Consider the following 27,922-nt stretch of genomic DNA (forward strand, 5'->3'; position numbering starts at 1 on the left):
CACAATTTTTTGGTTCTATTTATCCACATCTATATATTTTTTTGCTTTTTGGCTAATATTGAAATTCTTTACATTCTCAAGGCCCAGTTGTTAGCCTTCCCACCCTTTACAAAGCTACTTTCAATGCATGACAAAATAAAATCCAGGATACATGGCATAATGGATATCTGGCAGAACTGTTGTACAAAAAGAACATAATATTGGACCTCTGTTTCTCCTGCTTCATGACTCATTCATGAGTCTTGCTCTCCAAATTAGTATCATATAATTAGTATCATATATAGATGATAAACTGTTCTACGTTGTCAACAGATTACAGGTTTAGTAATCCTTGTATTTAAGTAGTTGCTATGGTAGTAGTCAGTAAGAAATCTCACAGAACCAAAGTTTATTTAACTGCAACAACCACAGCACTTTTCCTACAATTCCACCAAGCAGCAGAAACCTAATAAATGTCTGCCTAGCAACAAGTATTGCTGAGGATTTGCTTCTGAAAGCAGAACAAGAGTGGGAGGAGTCTTAATATAAAACTTCTGTAATGTTCTCCCTAAAATACCTCTAAAATAAAGTGCATTAAAACATCCTACAATTATTCATAACAGCCAAATCCAGCATCTCAGTTATTTCCTTCTCCCTTTTCAGCTTGGAAGAAAAGGATGACAGAATGACATGAAGAAAGGACTCGCCAGGAATCTTTTCAATGTGGATTCAGTGAAAAGACTATAAATTGCTCTGCCAAGGACAAGAAGGCTCTGCAGAGAGTAGTGCGTTCGGCCGAACGCACTATGGGAACTTCACTTGCCCCCCTGCAGGAACTATACAACAGGAGGTGCAACTCCAGAGCAAATAAAATCATGGGAGACCCCTTCCACCCCTGCAACGGACTGTTCCAGCTGCTACGGTCAGGCAAACGCCTCCGTTGCCATGCAGTGAGAACGGAGAGGTTGAGAAGGAGTTTCTTCCCAGAGGCAATTCAGACTGTAAACGCCTATCTCACCAGGGACTAACTCTACTGAACGTTTTTCCTTCCATTATTTATTATGTAAAAGAATATGTGTGTTATGATTGTGTTTATAATTTGTTTGGTTGTTTTGTTGTTTGTCTTTTGCACAAACGTCCGCGAGCATTGCCACTTTCATTTCACTGCACATCTCATATGTGTATGTGACAAATAAACTTGACTTGACTTGACTTGATAAAACTATAGATACTATCTGCATTCAATGAGAAGCAGGAATTTAAGTTGTTGGTCAACAGTTTTATTAACAGACTACAGGAGGCAATTTATAAAGTAATTGCTAAATAATAATGTCAAAAGCAGTTATTACACTATATTGCAGAATTAGCAGGCAAAGTACAGAAAAACCCAAACTCATTTAATCCAAGGGTGATAGGACTTGAAAAATCATATATGCAAAATTATTTGCCAATGCATCATCATTAAAAGCTGAATTTTAACGTCTAAATTTCCTATTTTACATTACAGAATAAAAGCCCTGTCCCACAGTACGAGTTCATTCCAAGAGCTCTCCCAAGTTTAAAAAAAAATCAGACTCGTGGTAAGCACGGAGAATGAACGTAGCGGGTACGTCGGAGTTCGGGGACGTCTCCTACCGGCTCGTAACGCAAACGGCAGGTACTCGGGAAGACTTGCTAACGGCAATTATCCATGGGAAGACTCGTGAAGATTTTTCAACATGGTGAAAAATGTCCACGAGAGCCCTCAGTACCGACGAGTGGCCATTACCGTAAATATCCGAGTTCGAATCAGGGCAAACTCAGGAGAGCTCTTGGAATTAACTCGTACCGTGGGACAGGGCTTTAAACTAGCAGTTTTGAGCAGGTTATGTACCAGTGACATTAGATATGAACAGACTTATTATGCAGTTACAGATTATTTACAATAATTATTGAGAGATATACTATTAATTAACTAAACATTCTTTCAATATTAAAAGGCTATCACATATTGCGATGCATTACCCTACTGAAGAGTATAGATACCAACAAAGGCCTCTACTTCTTAGTAGGTTGAGGAGATTTAGTATGTCAACAAATACTCTCTTGAACGTCTACAGGTGTACAGTGGAGAGCCTCGGTTGCATCAAGGCCTGGTTTGGCTTTGATCACACAGGAATGAAGATTACAAAAAGGGGTGAACACTGCCCAGTCCATCATGGGTACTGACCTCCCCAACATCAGAGGGATCTACAAGTGTCGCTGCCTCAAAAAGGCAGCCAGCATCATCACAGACCCCCACCACCCTGGCCACACTCTCACTTCACTCCGGCCATCGGGAAGATGGTACTGGAGCCTGAAAATTGTAACATCCACGTTCAGGAACCGCTTCTTCGCTACAACCACCTGGCTATTAAACACTACAACCTCCAAATAGGCTCTGAACTATATAGGCCGGGGCATTATTTTTGACTTTGCATTATTATTGTTTATTTATTTCTCAGGTTGTTTTTTAATGTTTATTATGGGTTTTACAGATGCTATATTTACAAATTTGTTGTGCTGCTGCAAGTAAGAATGTCATTGTTCCATTTTGGGACATAGCACAATAAAACACTCTCGATTCTTGACTGTATAAACTTACCTGTACTATGTTATATAAATATACATACAGTTTCCAGTTTTCAAAGTTGGGAGACAGCTGAGGCTTGCTCAGTCATGTAGAACCCAGCCCACTCACCCAAATGATCAAGATCCTGTTGTAATTTTTGATAACCTTCTTTGCTATCTATGATACCACCCTTTTAGTGTAATCTGAAACTTACAAATCATGCCTTCTATATTCTCATCTAAACCACAAAAACCAATGGGCCCAGCACTGATCCCTTAACCACAACTAGTTACAGGCCTCCAATCTTCCACCATCTCCCTCTGCTTCCTCGCATGAAGCCAATTCACTATCCAGTCACCTAGCTCTCCCTGGATCCCATGAGAGTCTACCCTGCAGAACCTAACAAAATGTCTTGCTAAAGTCCATTTAAACAATATCTACAGCTTTGCCCTCATCAACCTTTTTGGTTACTTAACCATATAACATATAACCATATAACAATTACAGCATGGAAACAGGCCATTTCGACCCTTCTAGTCCGTGCCGAACACGTATTCTCCCCTAGTCCCACTTCATTACTTCTTCAAAAAAACTCATATTCGTAGGACATGTTTCTCCCGCATACTAAGCCATGCTGACTATCCCTAATCAACCCCCTTGTCTATCCAAATGCATGTTATCCCCCAGAATCCTCTCCATTAACCTGCCAACCACAAATGTGTTGTTGTTCCAACCCGTGGCACCACTCCAAAACCAAATGTCTCATTCAGAATCACCAAATTACAATCTATCTGGCTGCTATAATTCCTACAATAGCGACTACATTTCAAGACCAGATACAGACACTGAAGTGATTTGTGCTTAAAGGTGCTGTATAAGTAAACGGATCTTTTTATTTCATATAGTACTGCTTGGAATACAATATCTATAAATTTAATTTTTCTATACTATAAAACAAAAGAGTTTTCACACTTTTTCTTTGCTTAAAGTGGCAGTTGTTGAGATCTGACTGTGCACCAGGTGCTGGTTTAAAACCTACAGCAATCCTCTATTGAAGTGACAGGCATAGAGCACATACCAAGGCAAAAGTTTAAACACAAACTCAAGTGAAACACGACTGATAAATGACAATAATTCATTCAAGTTATCCCTGGAAGTTCTCAGTAGATAAGTGCACAGCTAACGGTCAATAACATGTGCTGAGCTTACAAATTAAAATAACTGTTACAGACATGGAATTTTGGCTACAAATGAAAGGCAACAATCTAGAGGATACATTAGGACTGTAAGATATTACAACAGTGGCATGTAGACAGAAACAGACATACATTTCAGTCAAGCAAGTACACTGCTCATACTCACACACATCTTCATGAGACTGATAAGATAATGAATATATCACATGACTCAAATCACACCATCTGCTGCTCTTAAAGGTACAGTTATCATTATATACACTACAACCAATGTTAAACTCTGAGGAAAAACTCAATATTCAGGACAATCAACCAATCTAATCAGTCTGAAGAAGGGTCTCGACCCGAAACGTCACCTATTGCTTCTCTCCATAGATGCTGCCTCACCCGCTGAGTTCTTCCAGCATTTTTGTCTACCTTCGATTTTTCCAGCAACTGCAGTTCTTTCTTAAACATGTTATAAATATAGGTGATAATGAACGATAACAAAGATAGAGACAAAATGCTGGAGTAACTCAGCAGGTCAGGCAGCATCTCTGCTTCAGACTATTCAGAATGTGATAACCCTTCATTTTCCTCAAAAGATGAATGAAGTCCCACTGTTCGGTTTTATTAGGTTAATTATGTAATCTTACCCACAACGGCATAAGCCAAAATTGAAACCATGGGAGCTGAAGTGAAGAGGAGAATGAGAAGAGAAAAAAAACCCCAACACATTTAACAGTCCAATGTCTAATAATACCCCAACACAAAATGATAATGCGATTAAAAATATCTCCACAACAAAGTGCTTCAACAGTTCAACAGATGTGAGTTCCAAAAATGTATAATAACAAGACACAAGGAACTTGCAGCAAGGTAACATGCTTCCTGTCGCAAGATTGCATTTAATAAAAATCAATGAGTTATCCAACATGGCTTCTGAACAAAGTGGTAATATTTAAACTTATGATTAAAAAATGATAGAATTTCAAAATCTTTAAGAGAATAGCTGGAGGAACTAAAAAGTAAACTAAGTGGACGGTATGGTATCATATCAAGACAATTCATGTTACACCAGTCCCATATTAAGATAAAGTACCACAAAGTTTGTGGTGATAATTTCTCAGTTTTATAATATTTAAGTTATTGACTCTTCTGATTCGAAAATATAGTATTTGCTTTCATCGCTAACAATGCTTTTCATCGAAACTTACAATCTAATACTACTAATTTCGTACCTCAAACAAAAGTGCATAAAATTATAAATGTTTACATTAAGAAGGCCTACATAAATACAAGGTTTATATAATTACTCAAGGTTAGATTTTCAAACCGTACCTTTGACAACTTTGTCATAACACAATTTAATGGAGGAACATCATATCTTCATAAGATCAGAACATTATTCAAATCAAAGTGAACAGAGATGAAAATTCACTTTCAAGTGAATTACCATTAAAATAAGAGATAAATAACGGTGATGTCCGAAACAATTTCAAATTAATCATCATAATGCAACTTTTAATTATCTACACAGCTTTGCATGCCCATCTTTTAAAATCAGTCTGTTATTTCCTATCATTACATGGTGCAGGTGTGATGATTAAAACAAAATTCCCAGAAACACAGCAGGAAGAGGTCTTTAGAAACTCAGTTGGAAATGCATGGAGGCAGCTATACATTGCAACCCATTCATATAATGCCATAATTTGAGATATCTGAAAAGGGAAATGTTCCAATTCCAGACAGAAGTATCCTTCACTTTGCTCAGTTCAAAGCCACGTCTTTTTCCTCAAAGGAAAGTGATGTATCTACAGACACTCAATGCAGTACCAAAACCAATGTGTTACTGATAGGAGGCCACATCTTGAATTTCATATGATCCTTTCCTGAATTATTTTAATCAACAACACAACATGGTAAGTGATTTCAAAGTACCATCTCACTTTTAGCTGACCTGAAAGTATGATTCAAGACGTTTTGTTAAATTTGTATCTCAAAGAGATCATTCATCTCCAAAATGATGTGGTTTTGCTGACCTAACAAAGAACTCATGCGCAATATATGCAATTCAAAATCACATCCAACAACCCACAACAAAATTAAAAAATTAAAACATGCAAAAATAAATTGCTTTTGCAGGTTGAAACTTGACAATACAAGATTGCACATTTTTGTGTATAATTTTAATGCTGAAAACAAGAAAGTAAATCAAAATCTTTGGCTTGTCAATATGGTTTTTGCAAACAAGTTTTAGAGACGCGAATTCTGGTTAAACTGAAGAGAATTGTGGCGATTTAATTGTCCCAAGATGGTCGACACTCCCAGGGCATATTACCCAAATTTACCCTAACATGCTCCCAAAGGGATGCCGTCCAGGAAACAAAGTCATCTCCTTCAAAATGATGCAGAAATTAGGTCAGGCCCGGAAGTTCCTGATTGAATTTCTGAAACGACAAATTGACCCAGAAATGGTTGCACCCTTTTCTTTGGCTGTTTGCAGTACCTTGGTACAAGTGACAATAATGTACTAAACTAAACTATGGGAGCAGAGTTTGGACATAATAATAAAAAAATCTTATCACATAAGGCATTACAGGGAAGGTTACCTTCACTGAAGGACATTAAACAACCAATTGAATTTTTCCAATAGTTCCTGATTATTAAGTAGATTGTAATTTCATAACTGCTGTGGTTGGAATTGAGCGCAGGCATCTAAATTTGATTGTCCATTAATTTAACTGCTACAACACCACCCACCGCTCACTGAACTGTTTCCGTGCCTTAATAATTGAATACAAGAGCATGAACCTTCTTCTTTTAACATTTTAATAAGATGTTAAAGTCTGGATTAATTTATCCGATATTTGTGTAATCATTAGTTAGTTTTTAAATATTAGAAAATCTTGCTGTAGAAATGGATGACAGCTTCAGGTTGCGAGGCATTCATACATATCACCAGCAACTCAATCTGCTGTCTTCACAATGATGTGGTGATCAAGAAAGTGCATCAGCGTATTTACTTTTTTGGGCACCTGAGGAAATTCAGCATCTTTATGAGGAATCTCTCGCACTATAGAAAATATTTTGACAGGATGCTTCTCAGTTTGGTATGGCAACTGCTCTGCTCTTAACCAACTGAACCTGCAGAGCAGTGAACATAACCCACGTACTTAGTCTTAACCTCATTCAGTTACGCCATCATTACACTTTAGCACTTTTTCTGTACCCACATCAGATTGCAGTACAAACTTTGCACCATTTCACTGCTGCAGTGCATTCATTATTGTATTTATTGCAATATCCATCATTACTGTATACTGTTTACTCTATGAGCTTCATGCAAACAAGGAATGTCAATGCACCCCTGTGTATGACAATAAACTGATCTCAATTAAACATTCATACAAGAAAGATTTGGTTCAATATGAATTCTTATTGTTGATAGTAATCAGAAAAAAAATCTCAGAGAAGGATAAATCTGGAAATCAGTGTAAAAAGTGAGCAAAAAACAGGAACTTAAAGTGACCCAAGTAAAATCCTGTTTACATGTCCCTTTTCTATTACTGAGTTGCAGAAAAGCAGCAGCAATTGTTGTATCATAATATGCATAACAGGAAATTTACCCAACAAAGCAAGACATTGCCTGATTAACGATCATTTATATTTTGATGGAAATTGTACTACAAACTATACAAACATTTACAGGGATTATAAAATACTTGTCCATTAAAGAAATGGAAAATACATTTTGTGCTGCTTGTCATCACAAGATATTATGTTTGTCTACCCTCAGTAAGGTTACCCTTTCATGCACTGCGAGTTATCAGTTCCTCAGGATATGCTGCGAGGTCAACACTTGCTTCTTCAGCAAACCTCTGGAATTAGTAGGTCTACACAAAGGAGAAGGAAACAAGGAAGGGTAGGATAAGAGGAAACATTCAATGTGTTCACATTTTTGACCGGCACCTAGTCTGAAATTTTGGTAGACATTGCAGCAAACTTTTTCCTTTTACCAGCTGCATACTTATTACTTCTGCTATCTGATGCATTTGTTCACAATCACACCACTCAGCACATCATTTTGAGTTGGGATGAGAAAAATAATTATTTCTTTGCAGGTTTGTCAATGAGTATTCTCAATGAGTATTTCCAGCAGGCACCATTCCTAGAACAGAAAGGTTGAAGATGACTGCTTTGTAGGGGTTTCTGCAGTCTGACAATACTGCAAGTGAGACAGTGCTCTTTAACCATTACGTTGCTCTTGTACTAATTAGCAAGTTTGAAAGTTACTGTTATCCCAGCTTCTATTATTTGCATTGTCCCTGTTTCTCTCCAGCCGACCACTGACATTCCATTTGTTCTCTTACCTTTCCCTGCAACTTAAATTATGTTTGCTTTCTAACCTTTTTAAGATCTGATGAAAGGTCCCAACCTGAAAACGTAATCCTGTCTCTTACGCCTCAACCTGATCTGTTTCTATTTTTAGCATGGGCATTCTTGAGGTGTTGTTAGGTCAAGCTCTGGACCAGTTTAACATGGAGATACCTGGGATTAACCTCCTGGTTAATGGTTGAAAACTCAATAATCAGATGCGCAGAAAGATGAGAAACTCATAACAGCTCCCGTTGATTGACTCCTGATTCTGGCTTTCAGAAATCAGAACAACTTCGCTTATCACCAACTATATCAATATAAACATAGACGCCATTGCACAAAGTCTTGCGAATCTCACCAAAGCCATTCAATCCTACAGAATACCAGATCAAGAACCTCACAAGCGACCTTGCTTTTGCAGCACAATGCAGGACCTGATGGATGGAGCATTTCAACAGCTTGAATTAAACATCTCATCATTTATCCAACTGAGAAGCCAGCCGACCATAACCAACATTGGAAAGACTGCATCACAACCGGATATCACATGGGAAGCATGGACAAACCATCTTCAACCGTGTGACTGTAGTCATCCAGCACAATCGTAAACACATCACCTCATGCTCCATTTTTGTTTTGTTAAATGTCCCCAAGAAACTCAGCTAAAAGCTAGTGCTAGGCATCGAAATCAAATGTTAATTTTTGTGCAAGTTTCAACATTCCACGTGAAAGAGAAAATAATTCTTCTAAACTTCAGTGATTATAGACTAACCTAATTATATATTTTATTGTCATTACTCAATCATTCCTCACAGTGCTAACCCTTCATTGGAAACAGCAATCCAGTGGATCAATCATAACTATCTTCACAGCAAATATATCGTTGTGTAGGGGCAGTGACCAAAAGCCAACTTAGTACTCATGTAATCTCACCAAAATCCATGTGCTGTTGAAAAGACCTTGCAACACTGCCTTCTGTGGATGGTACACATTGCAGTGTGAGAATGGAGGGAGAAAGAGAGCGTGAATAGTTAGATTGGGGTGAAATGGGCTATCAATCAAACAAGCTGCTTTAATCTGAATGACATCAAGTTTGAAGTATCTATGGGTTTTTACACACTTGGGTCAGAGGAAGCACTCTATCACATTCTATGTCACCAATGGTACAGAACATGTCCAGTGATCGTGATAGAAGAATGTGAAATGTTCTTTAGCTGAAACATATTGAGTACAAAGGTAGACAAATATGCTGGAGAAATTCAGCGGGTGTGCGGCAGCATCTATGGAGGGAAGGAAATAGGCAACGTTTCGGGCTGAAATGTAGCCTATTTCCTTTGCTCCATAGATGCTGCCGCACCCGCTGAGTTTCTCCAGCATTTTTGTCTACCTTCGATTTTCCAGCATCTGCAGTTTCTTCTTGGACATATTGAGTACAATTATGTCATGTTTTATTTAATTAATCTGTGAGGCAGCTTTTCCCAATTTAGACACCAGTCCCAGGTGTCTAAGAGGAGGGTCTTGCAGGATTTACTGAGCAGGGTGTGCCTTTGGGGTGTCCAAATCTGGTGCTTAATTCTATTCCACGTGGTTGATCTTGCATTTTGTTTGTTATGTTTTGATGTAATGGGTTTCATATAGATGAGTGGCTTGCTACAACATTCTGTGGGGAAAATTAGGTATCAACTACATTTCCAGGTATCTGAAGACACATGCAGACTTTACCAGAAAATCTAGCTGATTTCCTTCACCCAAAGGACACAAATGGAGCAGATGGATTTTCAAGAAAATGCAGTTCATGGTCACCATGGTTAATACTAGATTGTTACTCCAGATTACTTAAATTTAATACATTTATATTCTTTAACTGCTATAGTGAGATTTGAACCTTCACTCTAGGGTCATAAAACCAAGGTTTTTAATTTTTAATCTGCTAATTTAATCTCAATGCCAGCATTTCCATCAACCAAGGTAATATAGTCGTTTGTGGCTCATGATAATTTTCACATGCATACTGTTAATACTGTATTTTAGCAGACCCAGACACCTCTTAAAATCGACATTTTATTCAAAGATAATTTTTACCATATGGGAATACAAGCCAGAGACCAATAGGAGTTCAAAGACTTTCAAAATGAGATTATCTTTCGACATTATCTACATGCATGTCCTGTTTACAATGTATTCCAATGCCTCCAAATACAAGCACGCAGTTTTAATCCCTTTAAAACTAACACAATATGCTTGTATCAATTTAAAAGGTCTGAAAAGATCCTAGATGTACATTCTAAACTATTACAAGATGTACAGAATAAAATTCACTGTGAAACTCTGATTAAACATTCATGATACATAACCTTGCTTCTTTGCAGACAGCTCAGTTCTGAGTACTTGCTGTGTGTTACCATGCAATTAGCACTTGCATAAGATGTTTCCATTGTAAAAAAAAGTTCAAAGCTCTAAAAAGGAGTAAAATGTTTCACAAAATTTGCCAGCACAAATCAGCAACACTAGAAGTTGCACAGATGGTACAGCAGGTTAAAGTCATTAACATACTTTGCCAAGTAATTCCTCAAAACCATCAATGTTGCAGGCTTGAATTTCTTGCTGGGGTGTGGATTAACATTTGAGCTAGTCAAGTCACCCTTGGGATGAGGACAAAAAGAATTGCAGAATGAGTGCGATTCCTTTACTAGTTTTGTAACTGCCCACCGCAACCACTTGCAATCAGCAAAATCAAGGACGCGTACCTCATTGGTCACAGTTGCTAGGTCAAGTGAATACTTAACGGAAAGAGCCCACAAAAGATAAAAATGTTCACAATTTCAAGATTCAAAATGGTCATCTAGATATGATCTCAAAGGCGTTGCTGATACAAGCTATGAACACACTATGCTATGAAGCATAAGGAAATTCATTTCGGAGAGGTCTTACAGCTCATAACGTAATCAAGAGTCGAGCAGAAAATCGTACTGACCAGCAATCCATGTAGTTACGAATACTCAATTTTTGAGTTAGGCAAATCTCGGTTACAGCACAAGAGTTTGCTTTGTGGGTTTGACATGAGTAAAATCTTTTTTTAAACCCAGAATATTAACTTTTCAATTAGAAACACGATGAAAAGCAAAATGATCTTCACAAGCATTTACTCATGCACGGATGAGAAATTGTATCACATGTATAGACTGGATAAACTGGGGTTCTCACTTAGACCATGCTAGGCCAAATCAAGTCTGGTCAGATTGATTTTGCACTATTACGGTAAAGTACAGGTACAATCAAAAATGTGCTTATCATCACAAGCACATAGACTCAGAGGTTGAAGGGAAAGTTGACAAACATGTTCAAAATCATAAAAAGTCTAGACAAAGAACTGGAAGAGAAACTGTTTCCATTGTCAGAAATGTCGAGAACCAGTGGATATGGATTTAAGAGTACCAGTACAATAATTAAAAGAGAGGAAATTGGTTTTCTACACCAAATAATTAGGATCTGGAATTCAGTGTTGCAAAGATTGATGGAAGCAGATTTAATTATGACTTTCACTTGAGTTTTTTTTGCTTCAAAGGCATGAATAGTCTCTTTCCATGATATAATGGTGCTTCAACTGTGCGGCAGAGAAAATTTAACATACATAAAAGCAGTCTAACCAACAAAATTCCCCTTATATCCATAAATCAAAAACCCTTTAGATTGAGAATATTCCTTTCCTTTATAACGTGAAAAAGAATCAAGATTTTTAATACTTTCAGTCAGTCAATCAGATGGTCTCATACAACATCAATCTTCAGCCACTTCAAAAATGCACAATGATACATTTGATCAAGATTTTTGGAGGATAGATGAACAATGTAAATAGTATATTGCTCTCAAGAAAGGCCATTTTAACATCAGTAATAATTTCCATTATACCCACCAATGAATTTCTAGATTGTCACTTCAAATTGTTGCAATATGAGTAACTATATTTGAGAATTAATGTTTCAAGGATATAAAGATTGATGAATGCTGATCCTTGTCACAGAACACGTGGTTTTGTTTTCTGCTCTTTTAACTCTGAATAGAGAGAGAAGGGGAAACAAGAGAAAGCTTGAACGATCTAGTGCCTATTACAAAGCAGCATTGTTCAAAGAGAAAGGCACGGCTGATTTTAAATAAGTGGACACGGCTGTGCTTGCACCCACTCAGAAACAGAAAACATTACTACCAAACCGAAGCCAAATGAACAGCAACAAATGCTTAAAACAAAAATCCACTTACCTAAAGCCAAGTTAAAAGACTGAAACCCTGGTCAGAGAACTCAAAACTTCACGACAACATTCTGTACAAAGCAATCTCAGAGCAACAAATCAATCTGCCTTTATTTTTCCTGCTTATGTTCTGCTTCAAAGGCCTTGCATTCCTCTGTGTTAATCCTCTTAGTCACAAATGCAATATAATTAAAAGAATTACTGCAGCCCGAGTTAAGACAATGCAGAGAGCTGCACAGCATCCAGCATTCTGTATTTATTACTTACTTGTGCCTCCACGTAGGGTGGAATTCCAACGAGATAGAAAGCCACGCCATTCATCTGTGAGAAAGATGCCTCTGAGTTTTCAGAGTGTAGTACCAAGCCTCACAAATCTATATCCCTACACAGCTTTTAATTTGCAGTCGGTTAGTAGCCTCCACCCTCCCTAGGCTAAAGCCGTCTATTTGCTCTGCGGAAGAGCGCACATTGGTCTTCTAATTATCATCTCATCCACAGCCAAAGGGGAAAGCAAAATCAACTTCCAGTACTCTGCACCAGGGAATCTGTCAGAGCATTACTGTGAACACGAAGTTGAAATGTACCAGACAAAATAAAACAGTTAAAAGCAGCAGCATGTTACCACGCTTGTTCCTTTTATCCGCTTTCCTCCACACAAAAGCAGTGGTGTTAGCAGCAGCCTCTTTTTTTCTAAATCAGATTGAAAACATTACTGCTGCGATTTAAACAGCAGGCTAAAATGGGAAGAAGTGGAGGCTCCCTGCCAGTAAACATTCCAACTGACAGGGGAAACATGTGACGGAAATGCTGGAACAGCACATGGGCTACAGAGACTGCTCCCAAATCCTGTCTACATAGCACCAAAGAATGCACGCAGACTAATTACATTTTTCTGCTAGGATTACAACTCATATCATCTCAAAAGAAAACGTTTAGACTCAAATATGAAGTATATAACTACTGACTTTGTCTTTAGTGAAATAGTAATGATGAAGGAGACAGAAAGTTGGAAAAGCCACAAAACTTGCTATAATTTGCCTTCTACTTGACAGGAAGACAGAAAATAAATAAAAATTAATTATGCTAACTCTGCCAATCATCTGAAACAAAATTACACATACAATGGACTTTTCTATATGTAGGTTACAAGTAAAAGAATAATCACAATGAAATCACAATGTATCAATTGTGCTCAGTTGGTAACACCCTCACCCAGGTTTATAAATGTAGTGATAGACACAAAATGCTGGAGTAACTCAGCGAGTCAGGCAGCATCTACGGGGAACAGGAATGGGTGACGTCTTGGGTCGAGACCCTTCTTCAGACTGATGTCAGTGGAGGGGGCAAATAGAATGCAGTCGGAGACAGTAAGACTGGTGGGAGAATTGGGAAGGGGGAGGGGATAGAGAGGGAAAGCAAGGGCTATCTGAAGTTAGAGAAGTCAATGTTCTTACCGCTAGGGTGTAAACTACTCAAGCAAAATATAAAGGTCAGATTGGGAATGGGAGGGGGAGTTGAAGTGCTGAGCAACCAGGAATAAATTTGTGAGCAGAAATCTCATTTAAGAAACCGTTGCAAGAAAAAAACATGCTGATTTATTATTCCATTAGAGAAATGTGGGAATGCTATGATGTCCTGGTCAACATTTATTCCTCAGTAAACATATCACAAAAATGTGCATTCTGGTGTTTATTACATTACCTTTATGGAAGGTTTCTGCATGGAAATTAATTTGTTTTCCTGCATTACCATAAGACCATAAAATATAGGATCAGAATTAGGCCATTCGACCCATCAAGTCTACTCTGCCATTCGATCATGGCTGATCTATTTTCCCTCCCAACCCCATTCGCCTGCCTTCCCCCTGTAACCTTTGACCCACTTACTAATCATGAGCTTATTGATCTCCAGTTTAAAAATACCCAATGTCTTGGCCTCCACTGCCATCTGTGGCAATGAATTCCACAGATTCATTCTGGCTAAATAAATTCCTTCTCATCTCCATTCTAAAGGTACCTCCTTTTATTCTGAGGCTGTGCCCTTTAGCTCTAACTCTCCCCCGACTGGAGACATCCTTTCCATGTCCACTCTATCTAGGCCTTTTATAATTCGGTAGGTTTCAATGAGATCTCCTCTCATCCTTCTAAACTTCAGCGAGTGCAGGCCCAGAGCCATCCAACCCTCCTCATATGTTAACCCAATAATTCCCAGGATCATTCTCGTTAATCTCCTCTGGACCCTCTCAATTGCCAGCATCTCCTTCCTCAGATAAAGGGCCCAAAACTGTTCACTATAGTCCAAATGTGGCCCCTCCTCCTCCTTATAAACCTATATAGCCTCAGCATCACATCCTTGCTTTTCTATTCTAGTCGCCTTGAAATGAATGTTATCATTGCATTTGCCTTCCTTATCACCGACTCAAGCTGCAAATTAACCTTTTGGCATTGCTGCAACAGCACTCCTAAAGTCCTTTTGGACCACTGAATCCTCTACCCATTTAGAAAAGTAGTCTACACCTTCATTCCTTCTACCAAGGTGCACTTCCGCTGTATTCCATTGCCACTTCTTTGCCCACATTCCCAACCTGCCCAAGACTTTCTGCAGCCTCCCGACTTCCTCAACACTTATCTGTCTCTCTACTTATCTTCGTATCATCTGCAAACTTGGCTAGAAAGCCATCAATTCCAATTCAGCTGCTTATTGTGATCATTAAAGGGCCTGTCCCACTTGGGCGTCATTTGCGCGCGAAGATTTTGTACATCCCAAAATCCTGGGTCGACCGCGCGTCACTGCCTACCTCACCATGCACCACGCGCGCGTCGTGACACGTAAATGATGACGCGCAAATGACTCCCAAGTGGGACAGGCCCTTAACATTTAACAATGGTTACAACAATGATTACTCTTCATTAGTCCTTAACTGGTTAGATAGAACTACAAAATGTTCAGAGGTCAGAAAATATATAATTTTACATTTTCCTTCTGTTAAAGTTATTATAACATTAGTACAAAAGTGGTACATGGTGAGGTAGGCAGCATAATGCTAGTACATTTTTAGAATATTTAGTCAGCTATGTTTCTGTGGAGTGAGAAATCATACCTTTGTCTACAAAAGTACCAATTGATGTACTAATTCCACTTTTACTCATAATAACAAGTAAAATCACTGCAAATTGAAAGAAATATAAATCGATGTCTACAATAAAATGTATTATAAACTTTTTTTTAGTTACTACAGTCCACCAGTGGCAGTTTAAATTTCAATATCGCCAGCTTTTTATGCGTTCAATGTCTGTCTACTGGGCTTCAGCTGGCTACATTAGTTAAAGCATTTAACGACAGATTTGGAATAAAGCACTGCAATATATAGAATTCTAAAAGATAGCATCCCGATTTAAAATAGGTCAAATACTTTGTGTCGCAAGATGATGTCAACAAATTAATAATCACATGTTCCGTTCCATCTGTCCTAAGCACTACATTCTGCAATGTAGGCACATGGATACTTTCCACTATCAATAAGCCAGTTCAGTATTCCGAGAAACGCAAGGAATTGTCAAAGGTCATTCGCAATAAAGAAAAGGTGAATGAAGCGCTGGCTGGGTAAACTGTGTATAATTTTTTTTATCTTTATTCATAATTCATGTGTAAAAATATATTTAATCTGAGGAACGGGAAGTGCCAGGTATCGGGAGACGGGGTGTAACAGCGAGAGAGAGAGGGCAGATATACGAGTGGGAGACAGGGGAGGCTGGACCGGCGGGGAGACAATCTCGGCAGCTGCGTACACACAGACCCGCGCCTCTACTGCAGGCAGGATCGAACCCAGGTCCCTGGCGCCACAAGCGTTGCCGAAGCGCCACTGGGCCGCCCCCGTCGTCGTCCCACCCCGCCGGCCCACAGCCAGCGTGGAGAAGTAGCGGCAACTACAGCTCAACTCCGCCTGACCAAACAACAGCCTCAGACCGACGGGACACTGGCCCGGAGCAGTGGCCCACAGCCAGCACGGAGAAGAAGCACAAATCCCAGCTCAACTCCACCTGCCCCGCCGGGCCAACCGTCAGCCCCGGACCAACGGGACAATGGCCAGGAGCAGTGACCCACAGGCCCACTGCCAGCGCGGAGAAGAAGCGCCAACTCCTGCCCAACCTCGCTCCAAGTCCCGAGGAACTCGCTCCCGACGGGCCGGGGACCTCCAGCTGCACCCCCTGCCCCATCCAGTGGCCGCCGTCCAACCCCCCCGACGCCGGCAAAAGCCGAGTATCAGCCATCAACCGGGACACACACAAAGTGCTGCAGCAACTCTGTGGACAGGCAGCATCCCCGAAGAAAAGGAATGGATGACATTTCGGGTCGAGACCCTTATCCAGAGATGTTGCCGGACACGCCGAGCCACCGCAGCACCCCGCGTGCATCCCCACCGATGACTGGCGCTCGGCACCCGCCAACATTGAGGGGACCAACCTGACAGCCACTGGACAAGGTGAGAGGCACAGCTGACGGTCCCCAGCCTGCCATGGAACGGGCCTCCCAGGAGCCCGGAGCAAAGCCGAGCCGGAGCCGGAGCCAGTGCCCCCCCTCCGCATCGGCTGCAAGTCCGGGGCCACCATCACTCCGGGCCGACTCCCCGCCAGTCCCGGGCCACCTCGGAAACCTCCAGCCACCACCGGACAGGGACGGGACACCCGGGAGGGGGACGGGGACTGGCCAGCATCAACTCAATGGCGCCCATAGCGCCGGAGACCCGGGCCCGACATCGAACGAAACGCAGGCCTGCACACGATGCAGCAGCAAAGCTACTGAGAATGTTTATACCGAGTGATCTATGACCTGGGCATGTGCAGTCGGAATACCGAACTCGTTTATTAAATCCAAATAGCAAACTCTAAAATAAAGATGCCGAATACTGACACATTTTATGTTATGATTTTCATTGTTGAAAATACAAGCAAATTAGTTAATTTTAATAATAGGAACCTTTAGAATTATAATTAATTAAGAAAAAGTATATTCCTGTAAAAGCAAAAGCAAAAAAGAAGATTAAATGGAGTGGTACTGGGGATGGGACAGCAGTAATAGAATCAAGGAAAGTAAGGTTGTCCTTGTGAAGTATAGGAGGATTTTAATAAATTCATTAAGCAATGAGAGTTTTTTTCAGATGCAAAGAGGGAAAGTGCTGCTGCTGGCATGAGTGACCAGAAGGTGCAGATTTAACAAATGTCAGAAATGCAGGTATTTGGGTCAAACAACAGGAATTTATACTCATTTGGACAGATCTTTGAGAAAACGAGCACAAGTGACTCCCTGCGGCACATGGGACAGGTCATGTTCCAGAAAACCATTCACATCAATTTTCTGTCATGTGAGCTACATCATCTGCACACGCATTAAGAAATAAATTAAAAGAACAAAATTCAATGAGAGCAAATTTGTATTCCACAGCTCAGTTTGTTTGGGAGATACATGAAAATTTCATAAGGATAATATTCTATTTCCCAAACTGCAGTAACACAGGGGTCGCCTGTATAGATATGGACAAGGGAACAACCAGCCTGCTATACGGCATGATTGTGTAGATCTAAAGTCACAAACTTTAAACCACTGTCAGGTATTGTGCAGCAGCTCGCATAGGCCGCCTTGACAGCAACCATGACCTACCTACGACATGCAAGTTCCTCTCCCAAATCCTCCCATCAACCTAACCTGTAAACCTATCACCATTTCTTCATCGCTGTCACTAAAATCTTGGCACTCCACACAAATTACGAGGAAGTACCCTCACCTCATAGAACTGCCGATCAAAATAATGGCTCGCCATTTTGTGTCTATCTACGATAACCATTTTGACCAATAGAACAAAAATACAGAATATAATTTAAATTGTGAGAAACTTTAATCTACATCTAGAAGTGGAGTACAGTAAAAAATATTGATCTCTTTATATAAGAAAGGTATATCAAATCAGTATGTTATTACTGAATAGCACAGCAGGCTCATGTTTTTTTTATTTGGGGGGGGGGGGGGGGGAAGAGATAAGAGCATAAGGTTGGGTCACAGCATTGGTAGAAACTGAAGTATTGAATTTCCGGGGGGGGGGGGGGGGGGGGGGGGGGGGGGGGGGGGGGGGGGGGGGGGGGAATTAATCAGGCCACTACCACAGTGGAAGGTCACTGTGCTTCAGATTGGTTTGGAAAGCATCAGGGTTTTAAGATCAACTATTGAAACTCTCGAGGCACAAGATGTCATAAAGAAGCTGTTGACTTAAGTGACTGAGAGACAGTACCAATGGAACTAGCATGGCCCTGACTGACTGATGAAAGATTAATAGATATTTCTTTGTTAAACAAATCGACAACACGCCAGGATTAATTCATCGTAACTACTTTGTGAACATCTAAGTTAATTTGTAAAAAGAGAGATTAATTCAAAACAAACTCATCTTTTCAGTCAACCCTACCACTGGAGCTGTGCATGCCACAGTTTCCTGTATGTCCTCCATCACAATCTTCCCTGTGCTGGGTGTTATTCTGTTCAAAATTGCCATTTCCCTTACCCGAGCAACTGCCATTTCCTTGTGGAGTTACTAAGGAAGTTGGAAAGGTCAGCACACCCACCAAGTACACTTCAGCATTCAGCTGTTGGGTGTAGGTGGAACATGAAAAACTTACTGCCATGAGCAGTGTCCGATCCTCCTGTGTTAAGTGGAAATGTACTGTTTGGCACAAATAATTTCAGCCTTCTTCTGGAAATGTTATTGCTTCGAAAAGAGATTTAAAATCCTGTTCTTCAAGTCTGTGACTTGTTCCCAAGGTATTTTGTACCCAGACTGTGGGCAAAAATAAACTGACCTGAGAAACACAAGGTTACAGCTCTCATGCTGGTTTCCTGTTGAAGCAATCAAAGAGTTATACTGACCACATAAATTAAGATTTATACCAAGCTGTAATGGACTAACCACAGGACAAGAGCTCTCTTTCAAGAGATAAAATAAAGCCTTCCTTTTTAAAATAGTAAAAACTACCATAAAAATATACAACTTTAATACAGACAGGCAAAAAAACTCTTTAAAATTGTAATCTCAACATATTTGTTAAATTATTTAGATTGTATGTAAAAATTTAGCAAGTGATTTTCCAGTTTAGTTTATTATAGTCATGTGTACCGAGGTACAGTGAAACGCATATTGTTGTGTGCTATCCAAAGAAAAGACTATACATGATTACAATTAAGCCATCCAAAGTGTGCAGATAAAAGGATACATTTAGTAAAGATAAAGTCTGATAAAGTCCGATAGTTCAGAGGTCTCCAATGAGGTAGATGGGACGTCAGGACCGCACTCTAGCTGGTGCGAAGGCAGATCAGTTGCCTGATAACAGCTGGGAAGAAACTGTTCCTGAATCTGGAGGTTTGCATTTTCAAACTTCTGTACCTCTTAGAAGGAGAAGTGGCCAAGGTGAGACTGGTCCTTGGTGGCCTTGCCAAGGCAGCATTCTGTCAGTGAATCTGTACATATTGGGTCACATTTAAAATGTTGTGCACAGTTCTGACCTTCATATTACTTAAGAGATAGAAAAGTCAAGGGGGATGTCATGTCAGCAACTGGGAATGAAAAGACCGATGGGGATGAAAGGCCAGAAGGAGGTGTCCAAGATGAAGAATGTTGGAGATGGGTAAAATATACATCAGTATACTCCTTGGCCAAAGAATAGGCATGGAGTTGGCAGGTGTCCTGATGTGCTGTGAACTTGTTGAGGTGCAGGCGCAAGAGTAGGAAGGTGATAGGAGCAGAGTTAGGCCATTCGGCCCATTCTACTCCACCATTCAATCATGGCTGTTCTATCTCTCCCTCCTAACCCCATTCTCCTGCCTTCTCTACATAGCCTCTGACCCCTGACAGAGGTTAAGCATCTGCTGATGAAATACTGCTGTATCAGCGAGGAGAGTTCAGAGAGAACGGTGAAGGCCGCTAAGGACCCGGGAGGAGTCCTGATGCAGGATCTCGACCTGAAACATTGTCCATCACTTTAACTTCAAGTACATGATCTGCGAAATTCTTCCAGCAATGTTTTTTGGTCCTCATCCAAATCACTCATATAGATTGTGAATAGCTATTGCCTCAGCACCATTTTTGGGAGCATCCTACTAGTCACATCCTGAACATGACCAATTTATTCCTTTTCTCAGTTTCCTGTCTGCTACTAATGACTGAGCCATACCAATATATATTATTATCGCTCCCTAGTTTTCTAATTTATATTAATACGTTTTTAATCACTTTTAATTATTCCAAACTACAACAAATACAGGTCAAACCTGCTCAGCTGTTCCTCATAAAATGAACATTCTAAGATCGTCAACCTTCGCTGAACTGCCTCCAATACAATTATATCCCTCCTTTTAAAAGAAAAAAAACAAAGCTACATGAAGTAATCTAGAGTTGGCCTCATCGACACTCTGTACAACTGTTGCAATGAGCAGCAATCTTCCTAATTACCAGTCTGAAGAAGAGTCTCGACCCGAAATGTCATCCATTCCTTCTCTCCAGAGATGCTGCCTGTCCCGCTGAGTTACTCCAGCTTTTTATGTCTATCTTCCTAATTATTTGATGCACCTGAATACTAAATTTGAAGATATCTATAAATCTGTTCAGCAAAACTCTGCAAACTCTATTTACAGAACATTTTCATGTGTTCTCCAACTAAATTGAATAACCTCACACTATAATGCACCTGCTAAATTTCCTTATAGGAAGCAGGAGGAGAAGAGGTAACTAGAAGCTTTAAATCCCTTGCGACTTAATACTGAATTTATCAATTTCAGTTAAACACTCCTTTTTATAATAATGCCATAGTTGTGGTCATTGTTTTAACGTGTTTTTTTTTATCTGTCAAAAACTACAGTTAGTGGTTTACAAAAAAAAAACAAAGTGCTGGAGTAACTTAGCAGGTCAGGCAGCATCCCTGGAAAACATGGATAGGTGACTTTTCGGATTGATCAAACAATTCAGGGCAGAAGTCGAAAAGGGGGTTTAGGGAAGATTGGAGGAAGATACAGAACTAGGAAGACACTCGCCTATGAGGAGATTAACACTCAATTGAGGTTATGGTTGATAGGAAAAAACTGCATTCGTATGGTTCCTTTTCATGTCCATAGCTGTTGGAATTTAGGAAACACTGCAACCCAAATATGGAGATCAAATCACCCATGCAAAAATCCTAAATCTCCAAATTTCAGCAATGTGAATTCTGAAATAAATATTGGTAAGAACACCAGTGAAAATTCAACTGCTTTCCATTGAAGTAATGCCATGAGAATATTTTACAACTAGTACAGTCTATTTGTTTTATCTGAAAGTTAAGAATTCTGAGAGTACAGCAAACCACAAACCACAGCAACACCAATGCTTTAATCTAGAATGTTGTGCTTAAATGTCTATGATGGGATTTGAACCCACAATCTACTGAGACAAGAATAGGAATATCGCATTTCAAAGCCAAACTAATCCCTCAGGAATACCCAAATGGAATGATATTGTATAAACCTTGAAATGAATTGCCATCTTGCCATAAAACTCTGTGTATCTGCTTTACTCAATGTAAGCAACTATCAAAGTGACCTCTAAAATAACATCTCCAGCTGATGTTCCATGCAAAAATTTCAATTGATAATAATCTGGCATCACAAGCTACAGAACTAGCAGTTAATAGCACAAAAATCTGAAAAGATCACTATTGGTCAGTGCAACGAAGACTGGTTAAAATGTTTAAATGAAATGTGATATGTAATGCTGCAAGATAATTTTCATAACAAACATGGCAGATATGGTGATTTAATAGATTGGTTCCACATATAATATAATAATAATTATTATAGGAGTTAACTCACAGTAACAATCAAATCCGTGAAAATACTCAGCTATTCATGCCAAGATATTATCCAGAAACAGAAACAAGTTTAAAAAATCTATATCAATATTACAAGAACTTAAATTATCTATTCAAAAGACGTGACAAAGTAGTTAAACGGACAGAACAGTGCAAAATCTCGGAATCAAGGAATTAGAGGTGAAAAAACCTTGCAATCAAGTGGTTCACGAGGACGTCAATCTTCAAGCCAGAAGTTGTTGATAAAAAGGGATTGATGTTGTAGGCAAGTTTTATTCTCAGTCCACATCTACATTGCTACATATTGGTATAATCAGCTTTTGGGGTGTTCCAGTGTGCCATCTAAAATAGTGTTGGGTTCTTTAAATTCATTAAGTGTCAGCCCCATGGTGATTTTAGACACTTTTCAAACATTGAATTGGATGCAGCAAGTTCTGAACGGGTTCTATTCAGAATTCTTCAGCTCCTGTCACATTTTCTATTGAAGAACACCAAGGTAGGCAAGTCTCCTGCCTATTTAAAAGTGGGATTGCACCCCAACTCAATTATTAAAGACATCAATTCCCCAATTGCAGCTTGTTGTTGTGTTTGTCAACCTACTATAATTAGGCCAGCACAGTGGCACAGCAGTAGAGTTGCTGCCTTACAGCGCCTGACACCCAGGTACGATCCTGACTACGGGTGCTGTCTGTATGGTGTTTGCACGCTTCCCCCCTTGACCTGTGTGGGGTTTTTTCAGGATATCCAGTTTGCTCCCACACTCCAAAGATGTACAGGTTTGTAGACTAATTGGGTTGGTATAATTGTCAATTGCCCCAAGTGTGTGTAGGATAGTTAGTGTGCGGGATTGCTGGTCGGCACGGACTCGATGGACTAAAGGACCTGTTGCCACGCTCTATCAATAAACAAAATTAAACTAAATTAAATTATACTTTTAACCCAATTAAGTTCAGATGCAATTTAACTGGTCTTCAGATTAAGATTACACAACCTCACATTCCAGCCAAACCACAGTTAGTGGTATACAAATATTACTTGCTGGGTTATTTTGTCCAAACACTGGAAAATGCAAGAATAGCTAGCATTCCAGGAGAGATAGCAAACTGGGAGCTACATTACTCCCTCAGCAGAGCATTCATCAGTTCAAAATATTCCAGTACATGCAACAGTTCCATTATGTTATTTTTAAACTGTTCCTCGGCTAATAAACTGCTAAAGGACATATACAAACTTTATGATGAGAAAACTATGCTTTAAATTTTTTTTTCCAAAACATACGTTATTAGAGAAGTAAATATATGCAATACATGATGCTTATAAAACTCCATCCGACATTCTCGGAGGCTAAACATACATTCAATATGTACAAATTTACACAATTTTTCCACTGGCATGGAATCCCTTCCCTTATTTGAAGGGGAGTCTCCACTACACCCTGCCCCCCAAGTCCAGAAAAATGTAATGATTATCTGATATCTAGAATCTAATGCCCCACCTTAATTGCACAAAGAAAATGGTGACAGGGGAAGGGGGAAGTCACTTCCAAGTCAGGGAGGGGGAAGTCACTTTCAGGATGCTATTTTTCCCACAGCTGTTTGATTCTTTTTTTTTTGGCCACTTCCAAGGACAGACATCCACTTTGGCATGAACTGGAGTCAAATTTCCTTCAACAAAGGACATTAGTCAATCAGTTGGTCTGAACATCTAGCATTTTTATTGCCACTTTTGCTGATAGCAGGTTGTTTGTTTCAAATGTATTTAGCGTTAAGAATGTCAAGCTTTCAAATGGCCTTGATGGCATGTTCCCTCAGATATTAGTCCAGGACCTTAGATTACTAACCCAGTTACATAACCACCAAACTATCATACCAAATAAACCCATTCACTTGATCATTTTGAAGATTAATCAATAGATAAAGTAACAAAAACTTTATAGAATATTTTTCAGGGTAAAAATTACTGTATTTGCATTGACGTTCATAAACTTCCTCTGTAAATTATGAAGTTGCTGGTAATTCTACACATTACAAGTAATTCCACCACAGTATTTTTATTCAAGAGCATACTCTGCTTGGCACCAAATTCTCAAAAAAAAGATCCATTATCATTACAACAAGATTAAGTTTCCAAATAGAATGTGTTGTTCATCATATTAAATATATTCATCTTTTTCAATGAACTGCACATTATATCGGAAAACAATATTTTCTTAAAAGGACACAAAGTGCTGGAGTAACTCAGCGGGTCAAGCAGTTTCCCTGGAGAACACGGATAGGTGACGTTTGGGGTCGAGACCCTTTTATGTATTAACCAGCATTAGCAGGTTTGACATATTGTTTACTTAATTTATAATTAATATCTCATTCCAAATAAATAAAAGTTTTTCATTCCACTTAAGATCTGACATAATAAGCATTGAATCCAACAGGTCAACAGGAGCTGACGATTAGTGAAAGTGATAAGTCTGACAAGCCACAGCAAGTTCAAGTTCAAGTGAGTTTATTGTCATGTGTCCCTGTATAGGACAATGAAATTCTTGCTTTGCTTCAGCACACAGAACATAGTAGGCATTTACTACAAAACAGATCAGTGTGTCCATATACTATAATATAAATATATACACACACAAATAAATAAAATGATAAAGTGCAAATAACAGATAATTGGTTATTAATAATCAAAGTTTTGTCTGAGCCAGGTGTAATAGCCTGATGGCTGTGGGGAAGTAGCTATTCCTGAACCTGGTCGTTACAGTCTTCAGGCTCCTGTACCTTCTACCTGAAAGTAGCAGGGAGATGAGTGTGTGGCCAGGATGTTGTGGGTCTTTGATGATACTGCCAGCCTTTTTGAGGCAGCAACTGCGATAAATCCCCTTGATGGAAGGAGGGTCATAGCCGATGATGGACTGGGCAGTGTTTACTACTTTTTGTAGTCTTTTCCTTTCCAGGGCGCTCAAGTTGCCGAACCGAGCCACGATGCAACCGGTCAGCATGCTCTCTACTGTGCACCTGTAGAAGTTAGAGAGAGTCCTCCTTGACAAACCGACTCTCCGTAGTCTTCTCAGGAAGTAGAGGTGCTAATGAGGTTTCTTGATAATTGCATTAGTGTTCTCGGACCAGGAAAGACCAGGAAAACAACAGGAAGAAAACAGACTTTGACAAAAGACCATTGGGCCAAATGAAGCACATCCCCTTGGTAATCCAATATCCAAGTATCTTGCCTGACCTTGGAAAACATTCCAAATAATTAAGAATTCTTCATGCAAAATGTTCTTCTAAATATCTTATAATTAAACACAATATACTACCTTTGCGACGTTCAGCACAAATATTTGCTCTCCAGATTAAAAGGCAGTCTCTTTAATCTTTCCTCCGATCTCTTCAAGGTATGGCAATAGTGAATCATTATCATGTGGTTTCATAACTCGATTGCTTCTATTGTCTTGATCTTATGAACTGAATATTGCCTTTTAAAGCAAACACCAGAGGCTAAAATAAAAATAATCTGGCAACAAATAGCCCATATTCAGATTTTAGGCATAATAATGCCAATGTTACATATTGGATAGAACAAACAAACTGCTGGGGAGCACCATGGCCTTCAATATCTCAGCACATAAAAATCCTCATTGGAGATGCACATTATGATTAACGAGTTAGAGGAAAAAAAAAAAAAATACTGCTCAATTTTCTCCGTATTTACCCTTAAAATTCCCTAGAATTATAGATGAACAACTGGTTTGAGGTTTTTCCCATCCACACCAGTGCAATCTGCCACGTGTACGATCCCTACATTCCATTGCTCCCATTTAAAGAAAAGCTGAAGATTTAACAGAGCATTCCAATGATTAGCACTAGACAGTAACTTTCCTTTAATAATCTAAATTAATTTGCTAGACACAATTTTCCTCCAACTGTTAGAATTACTCAATACTTTATTCTGTTATATATGATGATATCTTCATGTAGGGTTTGCCTTTAAACAAAATACATTAAAATAGGTTTTATACATTATTTAATAATAAAGTTTCCAGGTCTAACAGCACGTATAGGAATGGCACTTGGGAACAGCAGCAGAAAAACAGATCTGAATTCCAATTGCTACTTACTTCATGTACATCAATAACAAAATCTGCTGGTTTGGAAACTGAATAGAATGGTCTTAAAATAGCTCTGCACTTGGTGACTTATCTCCAATCTGGTAATTTTCAACCATTTTATTGTAATAAGCATTTGTTCCCGTCTGTAACAGGTTACTGTTTTCCTGTGTTTGCCGACTGCAGAAGCTAAGGAAATAGCCTTGCTGAGTTCCTCACTTCCGGACTTTATTCTTCTTCTAACCCACCCAATAAATGCTGTGCCATTAAAATGTTCAACTGTAAAAAACATTAACAATTCTTCATATTACATTTTTGAACTACACAAACTGTCATTTTGCAAGATTAAGCAATGTTCTTCTGAAATATGAGTTTCAGTAAAGCCCAGGGCAAAAATAAGATCAACTTTGCCTTCAGCATAGAGCTAATTATATTTGCTCAGAGAGAAGTGCATTACATTGCTCGCAAACATCTGCTACAATCCTATGTCCACTCCTGCAATTCCCATCTTGTCAGTTGTGCTTCAGGTGATTCTGATGATGTCGCAACAAATTTCCCTCATACATAACTCGTCGACCCAGTGCTAAAATGCCAACTGTCACAGTCAACACTCTTTAAAATGTGTAAATATATCATGGCCTTGATGGTGAACATATTGTTCTCATGTTTTTATTACAAATTAAACATCCACCTGCAAATGCAGTCCAGATATATTATTCCTTATTGACCAATTGCAAGATCAAACCTCTTCCATGAACTTCAATGCTGTGGATGAAGTAGATCAAACAGGAATAAGCAGATGTGAATTCCATTGTATTTTTGTTCATTAAATACAGAGACACCACGCAGCATTCAACGCTTGCAAGATTACCATATATAACATAGATATAATAACATAAACAATAGATGCAGGAGTAGGCCATTCGGCCCTTCAAGCCAGCACCGCCACTCAATGCGATCATGGCTGATCATCCACAATCAGTACCGCGTTCCTGCCTTCTCCCCATATCCCTTGATTCCACTAGCCAATTATTGATGCAGTATTTCCCATCATTTTATTGAGTCATAATTAAGTCATATCCAAATAAACCCAGGATCCTCAACTAGTTAACTTGGCTACATCCTCAGACATTTCAACACCAGTTACGCGATTGTATGAAATACTACTTCACAAAATTCTTTGGGCAAACCCTCCAGACATGAACATTTTAAACTGCTGTGTGAGCACACTCATTCTACTCTGCAACATCACCACCCATTACAACCCAGGCTCTACGCCTGTCCATAATTAGACTCAATTTCAAATTCCTAGAGGCCTAGCTAAGTCACTGGCTTTTATCCAGCTCCACATTCCTGTCCACAACCACTCCCTGTCCTTGATCATTCATCATGGTCAGCCTCATTTACCAACTTCAGCCAAGACAACAATGTATATCATCCATACCATAATCTCACGCACAAAAAATACAAGGATGTGAATTAATCCTTCACAAACCTGCCATGTGGCAGTTGTTTAATGACCAGCTAATCAGAGTTCAGGATCAGCATGCTCCAGTAATGAGAGGAGCAAG

At 39.4% G+C, this 27,922-nt stretch overlaps 1 protein-coding gene across 3 annotated transcripts in view; it reads right to left on the reverse strand.

The window, feature by feature from the left end:
- Positions 1-27,922, reverse strand: part of LOC129710104 (rho GTPase-activating protein 23-like) — a 252,435-nt gene that overhangs the window by 158,256 nt on the left and 66,257 nt on the right. Inside the window, exon 1 of one of the 3 annotated variants that reach the window (XM_055656834.1) lies at positions 12,639-14,989. The exons of the other annotated variants lie outside the window; for them this stretch is intronic. Coding sequence (XP_055512809.1) covers positions 12,639-12,692 — 54 coding nt within the window. The 5' untranslated portion in view covers positions 12,693-14,989. Of the gene's footprint in view, positions 1-12,638; positions 14,990-27,922 lie in introns of those variants that run through there. 3 annotated transcript variants of the gene reach the window in all.

This window comes from Leucoraja erinacea, chromosome 27, assembly GCF_028641065.1.
Source record: "Leucoraja erinacea ecotype New England chromosome 27, Leri_hhj_1, whole genome shotgun sequence".
Lineage (NCBI taxonomy): Eukaryota > Metazoa > Chordata > Chondrichthyes > Rajiformes > Rajidae > Leucoraja > Leucoraja erinaceus.